Source organism: Pristiophorus japonicus, unplaced genomic scaffold (genome assembly GCF_044704955.1).
Source record: "Pristiophorus japonicus isolate sPriJap1 unplaced genomic scaffold, sPriJap1.hap1 HAP1_SCAFFOLD_688, whole genome shotgun sequence".
In the NCBI taxonomy this organism is placed as follows: Eukaryota; Metazoa; Chordata; class Chondrichthyes; family Pristiophoridae; genus Pristiophorus; species Pristiophorus japonicus.
This window is the reverse complement of record NW_027254601.1, coordinates 209,799-223,504: the sequence shown is the minus strand read 5'-3', so window position 1 is coordinate 223,504 and position 13,706 is coordinate 209,799. Positions and strand designations below refer to the sequence as shown.

At 46.1% G+C, this 13,706-nt stretch overlaps 1 protein-coding gene across 1 annotated transcript in view; it reads right to left on the bottom strand.

The window, feature by feature from the left end:
• LOC139256182 (nuclear pore complex protein Nup155-like) overlaps positions 1-13,706 on the bottom strand; it is a 123,442-nt gene that overhangs the window by 27,729 nt on the left and 82,007 nt on the right. The window contains exon 10 of the mRNA XM_070874128.1: positions 4,271-4,368. Coding sequence (XP_070730229.1) covers positions 4,271-4,368 — 98 coding nt within the window. The remainder of the gene's footprint in view (positions 1-4,270; positions 4,369-13,706) is intronic.

Sequence of the window (13,706 nt, the reverse complement as noted above, 5' to 3'; positions counted from 1 at the left end):
TGTGCCTCCTGGTTACTGACCTTAAACCTGTGCCCCCTGGTTACTGACCTTAAACCTGTGCCCCCTGGTGACTGACCTTAAACCTGTGCCCTGGTTACTGACCTTAAACCTGTGCCCCCTGGTTACTGACCTTAAACCTGTGCCCTGGTTACTGACCTTAAACCTGTGCCTCCTGGTTACTGACCTTAAACCTGTGCCCTGGTTACTGACCTTAAACCTGTGCCCTGGTTACTGACCTTAAACCTGTGCCCCCTGGTGACTGACCTTAAACCTGTGCCCTGGTTACTGACCTTAAACCTGTGCCCCCTGGTTACTGACCTTAAACCTGTGCCCCCTGGTTACTGACCTTAAACCTGTGCCCCCTGGTTACTGACCTTAAACCAGTGCCCTGGTTTCTGACCTTAAACCTGTGCCCTGGTTACTGACCTTAAACCTGTGCCCCCTGGTTACTGACCTTAAACCTGTGCCCCCTGGTTACTGACCTTAAACCTGTGCCTCCTGGTTACTGACCTTAAACCTGTGCCCTGGTTACTGACCTTAAACCTGTGCCCCCTGGTGACTGACCTTAAACCTGTGCCCTGGTTACTGACCTTAAACCTGTGCCCCCTGGTGACTGACCTTAAACCTGTGCCCTGGTTACTGTCCTTAAACCTGTGCCCTGGTTACTGACCTTAAACCTGTGCCCCCTGGTTACTGACCTTAAACCTGTGCCCCCTGGTTACTGACCTTAAACCTGTGCCTCCTGGTTACTGACCTTAAACCTGTGCCCCCTGGTTACTGACCTTAAACCTGTGCCCTGGTTACTGACCTTAAACCTGTGCCCTGGTTACTGACCTTAAACCTGTGCCCTGGTTACTGACCTTAAACCTGTCCCCTGGTTACTGACCTTAAACCTGTGCCCTGGTGACTGACCTTAAACCTGTGCCCCCTGGTTACTGACCTTAAACCTGTGTCCCCTGGTGACTGACCTTAAACCTGTGCCCTGGTTACTGACCTTAAACCTGTGCCCTGGTTACTGACCATAAACCTGTGCCCTGGTGACTGACCTTAAACCTGTGCCCTGGTGACTGACCTTAAACCTGTGCCCTGGTTACCGATCTTAAACCTGTGCCCCCTGGTTACTGACCTTAAACCAGTGCCCTGGTTACTGACCTTAAACCTGTGCCCTGGTTACCGATCTTAAACCTGTGCCCTCCGGTTACTGACCTTAAACCTGTGCCCCCTGGTTACTGACCTTAAACCTGTGCCCTGGTTACTGACCTTAAACCTGTGCCCCCTGGTTACTGACCTTAAACCTGTGCCTCCTGGTTACTGACCTTAAACCTGTGCCCCCTGGTTACTGACCTTAAACCTGTGCCCTGGTTACTGACCTTAAACCTGTGCCCCCTGGTGACTGACCTTAAACCTGTCCCCTGGTTACTGACCTTAAACCTGTCCCCTGGTTACTGACCTTAAACCTGTGCCCTGGTTACTGACCTTAAACCTGTGCCCTGGTGACTGACCTTAAACCTGTGCCCTGGTGACTGACCTTAAACCTGTGCCCCCTGGTTACTGACCTTAAACCTGTGTCCCCTGGTGACTGACCTTAAACCTGTGCCCTGGTTACTGACCTTAAACCTGTGCCCTGGTTACTGACCTTAAACCTGTGCCCTGGTGACTGACCTTAAACCTGTGCCCTGGTAACTGACCTTAAACCTGTGCCCTGGTTACCGATCTTAAACCTGTGCCCCCTGGTTACTGACCTTAAACCAGTGCCCTGGTTACCGATCTTAAACCTGTGCCCCCTGGTTACTGACCTTAAACCTGTGCCCTGGTTACCGATCTTAAACCTGTGCCCCCTGGTTACTGACCTTAAACCTGTGCCCTGGTTACCAATCTTAAACCTGTGCCCCCTGGTTACCGACCTTAAACCTGTGCCCTGGTTACCGACCTTAATACTTGAAAGAGGGGCAGGTTTGGCAGCTCAATATTCCTGGTTACAGGATTTTGATACAGATCAGAGCGCAGGGGGGCGGGGGACGGGTTCACGGTATTGATTAAAGAAATTATTACAGCGGTGAGGGGGGGGGATGATATGTTAACGGGATCATCAAATGAGGTCATATGGGTCGAACTGAAAAATAAAAAGGGGGCGATCACAGGGTATTATAGACCCCCAAACAGTGGGAGAGAGATAGAGGAGCAAATATATCGGCAAATTTCTGTGGAAGTCCAAAAACCATAGGGTAGTTATAGTAGGGGATTGTAACTATCCTAATATTGATTGGGACAAATTTAGTGTGAAGGGTATAGAGGGTGCGGAATTCTTGAAATGCATTCAAGAGAACTTTTTTAGTCAGTATGTAACAAGCCCAACACCAGAGGGGGCGGTTCTGGATTTAGTTTTGGGGAATGAAGCCGGGCAGGTTGAAGGGGTATTCGTGGGAGAGCACTTGGTGCCAGTGATCATAATTCAGTCAGATTCAAGTTGATTATGGATAAGGACAAGGATAGGCCTGGAATAAAAGTACCAAATTGGGGAAAAGCTAATTTTGCTAAGTTAAGGAGCGATTTGGCCATGATGGACTGGAAAAGCTTCTTGTGGGTAAATCAGTGTCGGAACAGTGGGAGGCATTCAAGGAGGAGATCCGGAAGGTTCAGGCCAAACATGTGCCCTGAAAGAAAAAGGCCGGGAAAAATAATTCTAGAGATCCCTGGATGTCTAGGGACTTACAGGGGAGGATTAAGAAAAAAAGGGACGCTTATGTCATATACAAACGGCTAAATCTCTGGAGGAATATAGAAAGTTCAGAGGTGAAATTAAAAAGGATATTAGGAATGCTGAGAGAGAGCATGAAAAATTCTTCACCAGTAAAATCAAGGAAAACCCAAAGATGTTCTATAAATATATTAAGAGTAAGAGGATAACTAAAGAAAGGGTAGGGCCCATTAGAGACCATGAGGGTAATCTTTGTGTGTGGAGGCGGAAGAAGATGTGGGTATACTTCGTAACAAAAACTTGGCGGCTGTTTTCACAAAGGAAAGGGGCAATGCAGATACAGCTATCGAGGAGGAGTGTGATATTCTGGATGAAATAAATATCGAGAGAGGGGAAGTATTCAGGGGTTTGGCAGCTTTGAAAGTAGATAAGTCCCCAGGCCCGGATGAAATGCATCCCAGGCTGTTGAACGAAGCGAGAGAGGAAATAGCAGAGGCCTTGACCATCATTTTCCAGTCCTCTTTGGATTCAGGCATAGTGCCGGAGGATTGGAGGACTGCTAATGTGGTACCCTTGTTCAAGATGGGAGAAAGGTATCGGCCGAGTAATTACAGGCCTGTCAGCTTAACCTCGATGGGAAAGGTACTGGAAAAAATCCTTAAGGACAGGATAAATCTACATTTAGAAAGACACGGATTAATCAAGGACAGTCAGCACGGATTTGTTCAGGGAAAATCATGTTTGCCTGACCTGATTGAATTTTGAGGTCACCAGAATGGTCGATGAGGGCAGTGTGTACGATGTAGTATATATGGACTTTAGCAAGGCTTTTGATAAGGTCCCACATAGTAGACTGGTCACGAAGGTTAAAGCCCATGGGATCCAGGGCCAAGTGGCAAGTGGCAAGTTGGATCCAAAATTGGCTTGGGGGTAAGAAGCAAAGGGTAATGGTTGATGGATGTTTGTGTGACTGGAAGGATGTTTCCAGTGGGGTTCCACAGGGCTCAGTACTGGGTCCCTTGCTTTTTGTGGTTTAAAAAGGTGCTTGGATGGTCACTTAAAGTGCAGGAACCTGCAGGGTTATGGACCTAGAGCTGGTAATTGGGATTAGACTGGATGACCTTTTGTTGGACGGTGCAGATATAATGATAAGTACTGCAGGGAATAGAATACGGCCAGGGTGATATCCTGGACTAGTGTCGATCGCCTGGATGGGTCGGAGAGGAATTTTCCCAAATTTTTCCCCCAATTGGCCTGGGTTTTTAATGTTTTTTTTGCCTCCGATGGAGTGTAAAATGTTAGGATATATGGGGTGTCGAGCAGTTGTGTGAGGTGGACTGGTTGGGCTGGGTGCTCTTTACCTGTCCGTCATTGTTCATAGGTTTATATGTAACTTTAGGGCTGCTGACCGAGGGTCGTGTGGCTCTGTGTCGGCCGGTGGGACACGATGGGCTGAAATGGCCTCCTTCTGCGCTGTAAATTTCTGTGTTTCTATCTGTATCACAGTACGATCCCCATCTGCCTCCCACCAGCACAGCGCTCCCTTAATACACCAACCCTGCAACCTCTCACCCGCATGTGTCACAGCCATCAGGTGGCAGTCGACAGACTCCGAGCTCTCAATCACTGCGATGTGGACAATCGGTTTGAAGACAGCTCGATCAATAGTCCTGCCATAGACAAAGGATCAGTCAAAAACATCGAGAGTACACGTCCGTATCACAGGGTGGGGGAAGCACTGGGAAGGGGTAGGGGTGAGAGAGAGACAGACACACCGGCAGACAGGGCACACGAACACTAACTGGATGGTTAAGGTCCCAGGCCACTGTATGAACAGGAGGTCCCTCCCCCGAGGTCCAGCCAACATTCTCCCCGACACACAGTAACCGTACCATCTGTGGAACATCGCCGTAAACTGTCTGTGTGTATGATGGGAGGGCACTTCACTGTCATTCATTGAAGGCAGACGGACCAGCGTTTAAATCGTTTTGTAACGCAACGGTTAATTTCTTGATATTAAGCTTAGAAGTGAGTTTGTGTTGGCAATGTTCAGTGAGTGAGAGGAATTGAAGTCAGTCAGTGAACTGAGAGTATGAGTAATGTTCAATGAGTGAGCTGAGAGTGTGAGTAATGTTCAGTGAGCTGAGAGTGTGAGTAATGTTCAGTGAGTGAGCTGAGAGTGTGAGTAATGTTCAGTGAGTGAGCTGAGAGTGAGTAATGTTCAGTGAGTGAGCTGAGTGTGTGAGTAATGTTCAGTGAGCTGAGAGTGTGAGTAATGTGCAGTGAGTGAGCTGAGAGTGACTAATGTTCAGTGAGTGAGCTGAGTGTGTGAGTAATGTTCAGTGAGCTGAGAGTGTGAGTAATGTTCAGTGAGCTGTGTGAGTAATGTTCAGTGAGCTGAGTGTGTGAGTAATGTTCAGTGAGTGAGCTGAGAGTGTGAATAATGTTCAGTAAGCTGAGAGTGTGAGTAATGTTCAGCGAGCTGAGAGTGTGAGTAATGTTCAGTGAGCTGAGAGTGTGAGTAATGTTCAGTGAGTGAGCGGAGAGTGTGAGTAATGTTCAGTGAGTGAGCTGAGAGTGTGAGTAATGGTCAGTGAGTGAGCTGAGAGTGAGTAATGTTCAGTGAGTGAGCTGAGTGTGTGAGTAATGTTCAGTGAGTTGAGAGTGTGAGTAATGTTCAGTGAGTGAGCTGAGTGTGTGAGTAATGTTCAGTGAGCTGAGAGTGTGAGTAATGTTCAGTGAGCTGAGAGTGTGAGTAATGTTCATTGAGCTGAGAGTGTGAGTAATGTTCAGTGAGCTGAGAGTGTGAGTAATGTTCAGTGAGTGAGCTGAGAGTGTGAGTAATGTTCAGTGAGCTGAGAGTGTGAGTAATGTTCAGTGAGCTGAGAGTGTGAGTAATGTTCAGTGAGCTGAGAGAGTGAGTAATGTTCAGTGAGCTGAGAGAGTGAGTAATGTTCAGTGAGCTGAGAGTGTGAGTAATGTTTAGTGAGCTGAGAGTGTGAGTAATGTTCAGTGAGTGAGCTGAGAGTGTGAGTAATGTTCAGTGAGTGAGCTGAGAGTGAGAGTAATGTTCAGTGAGTGAGCTGAGAGTGTGAGTAATGTTCAGTGAGCTGAGAGTGTGAGTAATGTTCAGTGAGTGAGCTGAGAGTGTGAGTAATGTTCAGTGAGTGAGGGAAGAGTATGAGTAATGTTCAGTGAGTGAGCTGAGTGTGTGAGTAATGTTCAGTGAGTGAGCTGAGAGTGTGAGTAATGTTCAGTGAGTGAGCTGAGAGTGTGAGTAATGTTCAGTGAGCTGAGAGTGTGAATAATGTTCAGTGAGCTGAGAGTGTGAGTAATGTTCAGTGAGCTGAGAGTGTGAGTAATGTTCAGTGAGTGAGCTGAGAGTGTGAGTAATGTTCATTGAGCTGAGAGTGTGAGTAATGTTCAGTGAGTGAGCTGAGAGTGTGAATAATGTTCAGTGAGCTGAGAGTGTGAGTAATGTTCAGTGAGCTGAGAGTGTGAGTAATGTTCAGTGAGCTGAGAGTGTGAGTAATGTTCAGTGAGTGAGCTGAGAGTGTGAGTAATGTTCAGTGAGTGAGCTGAGAGTGTGAGCAATGTTCAGTGAGTGAGTGAGTAATGTTCAGTGAGTGAGCGGAGAGTGTGAGTAACGTTCAGTGAGTGAGCTGAGAGTGTGAGTAATGTTCAGTGAGCTTAGAGTGTGAGTAATGTTCAGTGAGTGAGCTGAGAGTGTGAGTAATGTTCAGTGAGCTGAGAGTGTGAGTAATGTTCAGTGAGCTGAGAGTGTGAGTAATGTTCAGTGAGTGAGCTGAGAGTGTGAGTAATGTTCAGTGAGCTGAGAGTGTGAGTAATGTTCAGTGAGCTGAGAGTGTGAGTAATGTTCAGTGAGCTGAGAGTGTGAGTAATGTTCAGTGAGCTGAGAGTGTGAGTAATGTTCAGTGAGCTGAGAGTGTGAGTAATGTTCAGTGAGCTGAGAGTATGAGTAATGTTCAGTGAGCTGACAGTGTGAGTAATGTTCAGTGAGTGAGCTGAGAGTGAGAGTAATGTTCAGTGAGTGAGCTGAGAGTGTGAGTAATGTTCAGTGAGCTGAGAGTGTGAGTAATGTTCAGTGAGTGAGCTGAGAGTGTGAGTAATGTTCAGTGAGTGAGCTGAGAGTGTGAGTAATGTTCAGTGAGTGATGGAAGAGTATGAGTAATGTTCAGTGAGTGAGCTGAGTGTGTGAGTAATGTTCAGTGAGTGAGCTGAGAGTGTGAGTAATGTTCAGTGAGTGAGGGAAGAGTATGAGTAATGTTCAGTGAGTGAGCTGAGAGTGTGAGTAATGTTCAGTGAGCTGAGAGTGTGAGTAATGTTCAGTGAGTGAGCTGAGAGTGTGAGTAATGTTCAGTGAGTGAGCGGAGAGTATGAGTAATGTTCAGTGAGTGAGCTGAGAGTGTGAGTAATGTTCAGTGAGCTGAGAGTGTGAGTAATGTTCAGTGAGTGAGCTGAGAGTGTGAGTAATGTTCAGTGAGCTGAGAGTGTGAGTAATGTTCAGTGAGCTGAGAGTGTGAGTAATGTTCAGTGAGCTGAGAGTGTGAGTAATGTTCAGTGAGCTGAGAGTGTGAGTAATGTTCAGTGAGCTGAGAGTGTGAGTAATGTTCAGTGAGCTGAGAGTGTGAGTAATGTTCAGTGAGTGAGCTGAGAGTGTGAGTAATGTTCAGTGAGCTGAGAGTGTGAGTAATGTTCAGTGAGCTGAGAGTGTGAGTAATGTTCAGTGAGCTGAGAGTGTGAGTAATGTTCAGTGAGCTGAGAGTGTGAGCAATGTTCAGTGAGTGAGCTGAGAGTGTGAGTAATGTTCAGTGAGTGAGCTGAGAGTGTGAGTAATGTTCAGTGAGCTGAGAGTGTGAGTAATGTTCAGTGAGCTGAGAGTGTGAGTAATGTTCAGTGAGCTGAGAGTGTGAGCAATGTTCAGTGAGTGAGCTGAGAGTGTGAGTAATGTTCAGTGAGCTGAGAGTGTGAGTAATGTTCAGTGAGCTGAGAGTGTGAGCAATGTTCAGTGAGTGAGCTGAGAGTGTGAGTAATGTTCAGTGAGTGAGCTGAGAGTGTGAGTAATGTTCAGTGAGCTGAGAGTGTGAGCAATGTTCAGTGAGTGAGCTGAGTGTGAGTAATGTTCAGTGAGTGAGCTGAGAGTGTGAGTAATGTTCAGTGAGCTGAGAGTGTGAGTAATGTTCAGTGAGCTGAGAGTGTGAATAATGTTCAGTGAGTGAGCTGAGAGTGTGAGTAATGTTCAGTGAGCTGAGAGTGTGAGTAATGTTCAGTGAGCAATGTTCAGTGATTGAGCTGAGAGTGTGAGTAATGTTCAGTGAGCTGAGAGTGTGAGTAATGTTCAGTGAGTGAGCTGAGAGTGTGAGTAATGTTCAGTGAGCTGAGAGTGTGAGTAATGTTCAGTGAGTGAGCTGAGAGTGTGAGTAATGTTCAGTGAGTGAGCTGAGAGTGTGAGTAATGTTCAGTGAGCTGAGAGTGTGAGTAATGTTCAGTGAGTGAGCTGAGAGTGTGAGTAATGTTCAGTGAGCTGAGAGTGTGAGTAATGTTCAGTGAGCTGAGAGTGTGAGTAATGTTCAGTGAGTGAGCTGAGAGTGTGAGTAATGCTCAGTGAGTAAGCTGAGAGTGTGAGTAATGTTCAGTGAGTGAGCTGAGAGTGTGGGTAATGTTCAGTGAGTGAGCTGAGAGTGTGAGTAATGTTCAGTGAGCTGAGAGTGTGAGTAATGTTCAGTGAGTGAGCTGAGAGTTGAGTAATGTTCAGTGAGTGAGCTGAGAGTGTGAGTAATGTTCAGTGAGCTGAGAGTGTGAGTAATGTTCAGTGAGCTGAGAGTGTGAGTAATGTTCAGTGAGCTGAGTGTGTGTAATGTTCAGTGAGTGAGCTGAGAGTGTGAGCAATGTTCAGTGAGCTGAGAGTGTGAGTAATGTTCAGTGAGTGAGCTGAGAGTGTGAGTAATGTTCAGTGAGCTGAGAGTGTGAGTAATGTTCAGTGAGCTGAGAGTGTGAGTAATGTTCAGTGAGCTGAGAGTGTGAGCAATGTTCAGTGAGTGAGCTGAGAGTGTGAGTAATGTTCAGTGAGCTGAGAGTGTGAGTAATGTTCAGTGAGTGAGCTGAGAGTGTGAGTAATGTTCAGTGAGTGAGCTGAGTGTGTGAGTAATGTTCAGTGAGCTGAGAGTGTGAGCAATGTTCAGTGAGTGAGCTGAGAGTGTGAGTAATGTTCAGTGAGTGAGCTGAGTGTGAGAGTAATGTTCAGTGAGCTGAGAGTGTGAGTAATGTTCAGTGAGCTGAGAGTGTGAGCAATGTTCAGTGAGTGAGCTGAGAGTGTGAGTAATGTTCAGTGAGTGAGCTGAGAGTGTGAGTAATGTTCAGTGAGTGAGCTGAGAGTGTGAGTAATGTTCAGTGAGCTGAGAGTGTGAGTAATGTTCAGTGAGTGAGCTGAGAGTGTGAGTAATGTTCAGTGAGTGAGCTGAGAGTGTGAGTAATGTTCAGTGAGCTGAGAGTGTGAGTAATGTTCAGTGAGCTGAGAGTGTGAGTAATGTTCAGTGAGTGAGCTGAGAGTGTGAGTAATGTTCAGTGAGCTGAGAGTGTGAGTAATGTTCAGTGAGCAATGTTCAGTGATTGAGCTGAGAGTGTGAGTAATGTTCAGTGAGCTGAGAGTGTGAGTAATGTTCAGTGAGTGAGCTGAGAGTGTGAGTAATGTTCAGTGAGCTGAGAGTGTGAGTAATGTTCAGTGAGTGAGCTGAGAGTGTGAGTAATGTTCAGTGAGTGAGCTGAGAGTGTGAGTAATGTTCAGTGAGCTGAGAGTGTGAGTAATGTTCAGTGAGTGAGCTGAGAGTGTGAGTAATGTTCAGTGAGCTGAGAGTGTGAGTAATGTTCAGTGAGCTGAGAGTGAGTAATGTTCAGTGAGTGAGCTGAGAGTGTGAGTTATGCTCAGTGAGTAAGCTGAGAGTGTGAGTAATGTTCAGTGAGTGAGCTGAGAGTGTGGGTAATGTTCAGTGAGTGAGCTGAGAGTGTGAGTAATGTTCAGTGAGCTGAGAGTGTGAGTAATGTTCAGTGAGTGAGCTGAGAGTTGAGTAATGTTCAGTGAGTGAGCTGAGAGTGTGAGTAATGTTCAGTGAGCTGAGAGTGTGAGTAATGTTCAGTGAGCTGAGAGTGTGAGTAATGTTCAGTGAGCTGAGAGTGTGTGTAATGTTCAGTGAGTGAGCTGAGAGTGTGAGCAATGTTCAGTGAGCTGAGAGTGTGAGTAATGTTCAGTGAGTGAGCTGAGAGTGTGAGTAATGTTCAGTGAGTGAGCTGAGAGTTGAGTAATGTTCAGTGAGTGAGCTGAGAGTTGAGTAATGTTCAGTGAGTGAGCTGAGAGTGTGAGTAATGTTCAGTGAGTGAGCTGAGAGTGTGAGTAATGTTCAGTGAGTGAGCTGAGTGTGTGAGTAATGTTCAGTGAGCTGAGAGTGTGAGTAATGTTCAGTGAGCTGAGAGTGTGAGTAATGTTCAGTGAGTGAGCTGAGAGTTGAGTAATGTTCAGTGAGTGAGCTGAGAGTGTGAGTAATGTTCAGTGAGCTGAGAGTGTGAGTAATGTTCAGTGAGCAATGTTCAGTGATTGAGCTGAGAGTGTGAGTAATGTTCAGTGAGCTGAGAGTGTGAGTAATGTTCAGTGAGTGAGCTGAGAGTGTGAGTAATGTTCAGTGAGCTGAGAGTGTGAGTAATGTTCAGTGAGTGAGCTGAGAGTGTGAGTAATGTTCAGTGAGTGAGCTGAGAGTGTGAGTAATGTTCAGTGAGCTGAGAGTGTGAGTAATGTTCAGTGAGTGAGCTGAGAGTGTGAGTAATGTTCAGTGAGCTGAGAGTGTGAGTAATGTTCAGTGAGCTGAGAGTGAGTAATGTTCAGTGAGTGAGCTGAGAGTGTGAGCAATGTTCAGTGAGTGAGCTGAGAGTGTGAGTAATGTTCAGTGAGTGAGCTGAGAGTGTGAGTAATGTTCAGTGAGTGAGCTGAGAGTGTGAGTAATGTTCAGTGAGCTGAGAGTGTGAGTAATGTTCAGTGAGTGAGCTGAGAGTGTGAGTAATGTTCAGTGAGTGAGCTGAGAGTGTGAGTAATGTTCAGTGAGCTGAGAGTGTGAGTAATGTTCAGTGAGCTGAGAGTGTGAGTAATGTTCAGTGAGTGAGCTGAGAGTGTGAGTAATGTTCAGTGAGCTGAGAGTGTGAGTAATGTTCAGTGAGCAATGTTCAGTGATTGAGCTGAGAGTGTGAGTAATGTTCAGTGAGCTGAGAGTGTGAGTAATGTTCAGTGAGTGAGCTGAGAGTGTGAGTAATGTTCAGTGAGCTGAGAGTGTGAGTAATGTTCAGTGAGTGAGCTGAGAGTGTGAGTAATGTTCAGTGAGTGAGCTGAGAGTGTGAGTAATGTTCAGTGAGCTGAGAGTGTGAGTAATGTTCAGTGAGTGAGCTGAGAGTGTGAGTAATGTTCAGTGAGCTGAGAGTGTGAGTAATGTTCAGTGAGCTGAGAGTGAGTAATGTTCAGTGAGTGAGCTGAGAGTGTGAGTTATGCTCAGTGAGTAAGCTGAGAGTGTGAGTAATGTTCAGTGAGTGAGCTGAGAGTGTGGGTAATGTTCAGTGAGTGAGCTGAGAGTGTGAGTAATGTTCAGTGAGCTGAGAGTGTGAGTAATGTTCAGTGAGTGAGCTGAGAGTTGAGTAATGTTCAGTGAGTGAGCTGAGAGTGTGAGTAATGTTCAGTGAGCTGAGAGTGTGAGTAATGTTCAGTGAGCTGAGAGTGTGAGTAATGTTCAGTGAGCTGAGAGTGTGTGTAATGTTCAGTGAGTGAGCTGAGTGTGAGCAATGTTCAGTGAGCTGAGAGTGTGAGTAATGTTCAGTGAGTGAGCTGAGAGTGTGAGTAATGTTCAGTGAGTGAGCTGAGAGTTGAGTAATGTTCAGTGAGTGAGCTGAGAGTTGAGTAATGTTCAGTGAGTGAGCTGAGAGTGTGAGTAATGTTCAGTGAGTGAGCTGAGAGTTGAGTAATGTTCAGTGAGTGAGCTGAGAGTTGAGTAATGTTCAGTGAGCGAGCTGAGAGTGTGAGAAATGTTCAGTGAGTGAGCTGAGAGTGTGAGTAATGTTCAGTGAGTGAGCTGAGAGTGTGAGTAATGTTCAGTGAGTGAGCTGAGTGTGTGAGTAATGTTCAGTGAGCTGAGAGTGTGAGTAATGTTCAGTGAGCTGAGAGTGTGAGTAATGTTCAGTGAGTGAGCTGAGAGTTGAGTAATGTTCAGTGAGTGAGCTGAGAGTTGAGTAATGTTCAGTGAGTGAGCTGAGTGTGTGAGTAATGTTCAGTGAGTGAGCTGAGAGTGTGAGTAATGTTCAGTGAGTGAGCTGAGAGTGTGAGTAATGTTCAGTGAGCTGAGAGTGTGAGCAATGTTCAGTGAGTGAGCTGAGAGTGTGAGTAATGTTCAGTGAGTGAGCTGAGAGTGTGAGTAATGTTCAGTGAGCTGAGAGTGTGAGTAATGTTCAGTGAGCTGAGAGTGTGAGTAATGTTCAGTGAGCTGAGAGTGTGAGTAATGTTCAGTGAGTGAGCTGAGAGTGTGAGTAATGTTCAGTGAGCTGAGAGTGTGAGTAATGTTCAGTGAGTGAGCTGAGAGTGTGAGTAATGTTCAGTGAGTGAGCTGAGAGTGTGAGTAATGTTCAGTGAGCTGAGAGTGTGAGTAATGTTCAGTGAGTGAGCTGAGAGTGTGAGTAATGTTCAGTGAGCTGAGAGTGTGAGTAATGTTCAGTGAGCTGAGAGTGAGTAATGTTCAGTGAGTGAGCTGAGAGTGTGAGTTATGCTCAGTGAGTAAGCTGAGAGTGTGAGTAATGTTCAGTGAGTGAGCTGAGAGTGTGGGTAATGTTCAGTGAGTGAGCTGAGAGTGTGAGTAATGTTCAGTGAGCTGAGAGTGTGAGTAATGTTCAGTGAGTGAGCTGAGAGTTGAGTAATGTTCAGTGAGTGAGCTGAGAGTGTGAGTAATGTTCAGTGAGCTGAGAGTGTGAGTAATGTTCAGTGAGCTGAGAGTGTGAGTAATGTTCAGTGAGCTGAGAGTGTGTGTAATGTTCAGTGAGTGAGCTGAGAGTGTGAGCAATGTTCAGTGAGCTGAGAGTGTGAGTAATGTTCAGTGAGTGAGCTGAGAGTGTGAGTAATGTTCAGTGAGTGAGCTGAGAGTTGAGTAATGTTCAGTGAGTGAGCTGAGAGTTGAGTAATGTTCAGTGAGTGAGCTGAGAGTGTGAGTAATGTTCAGTGAGTGAGCTGAGAGTTGAGTAATGTTCAGTGAGTGAGCTGAGAGTTGAGTAATGTTCAGTGAGCGAGCTGAGAGTGTGAGAAATGTTCAGTGAGTGAGCTGAGAGTGTGAGTAATGTTCAGTGAGTGAGCTGAGAGTGTGAGTAATGTTCAGTGAGTGAGCTGAGTGTGTGAGTAATGTTCAGTGAGCTGAGAGTGTGAGTAATGTTCAGTGAGCTGAGAGTGTGAGTAATGTTCAGTGAGTGAGCTGAGAGTTGAGTAATGTTCAGTGAGTGAGCTGAGAGTTGAGTAATGTTCAGTGAGTGAGCTGAGTGTGTGAGTAATGTTCAGTGAGTGAGCTGAGAGTGTGAGTAATGTTCAGTGAGTGAGCTGAGAGTGTGAGTAATGTTCAGTGAGCTGAGAGTGTGAGCAATGTTCAGTGAGTGAGCTGAGAGTGTGAGTAATGTTCAGTGAGTGAGCTGAGAGTGTGAGTAATGTTCAGTGAGCTGAGAGTGTGAGTAATGTTCAGTGAGCTGAGAGTGTGAGTAATGTTCAGTGAGCTGAGAGTGTGAGCAATGTTCAGTGAGTGAGCTGAGAGTGTGAGTAATGTTCAGTGAGCTGAGAGTGTGAGTAATGTTCAGTGAGTGAGCTGAGAGTGTGAGTAATGTTCAGTGAGTGAGCTGAGTGTGTGAGTAATGTTCAGTGAGCTGAGAGTGTGAGCAATGTTCAGTGAGTGAGCTGAGAGTGTGAGTAATGTTCAGTGAGTGAGCTGAG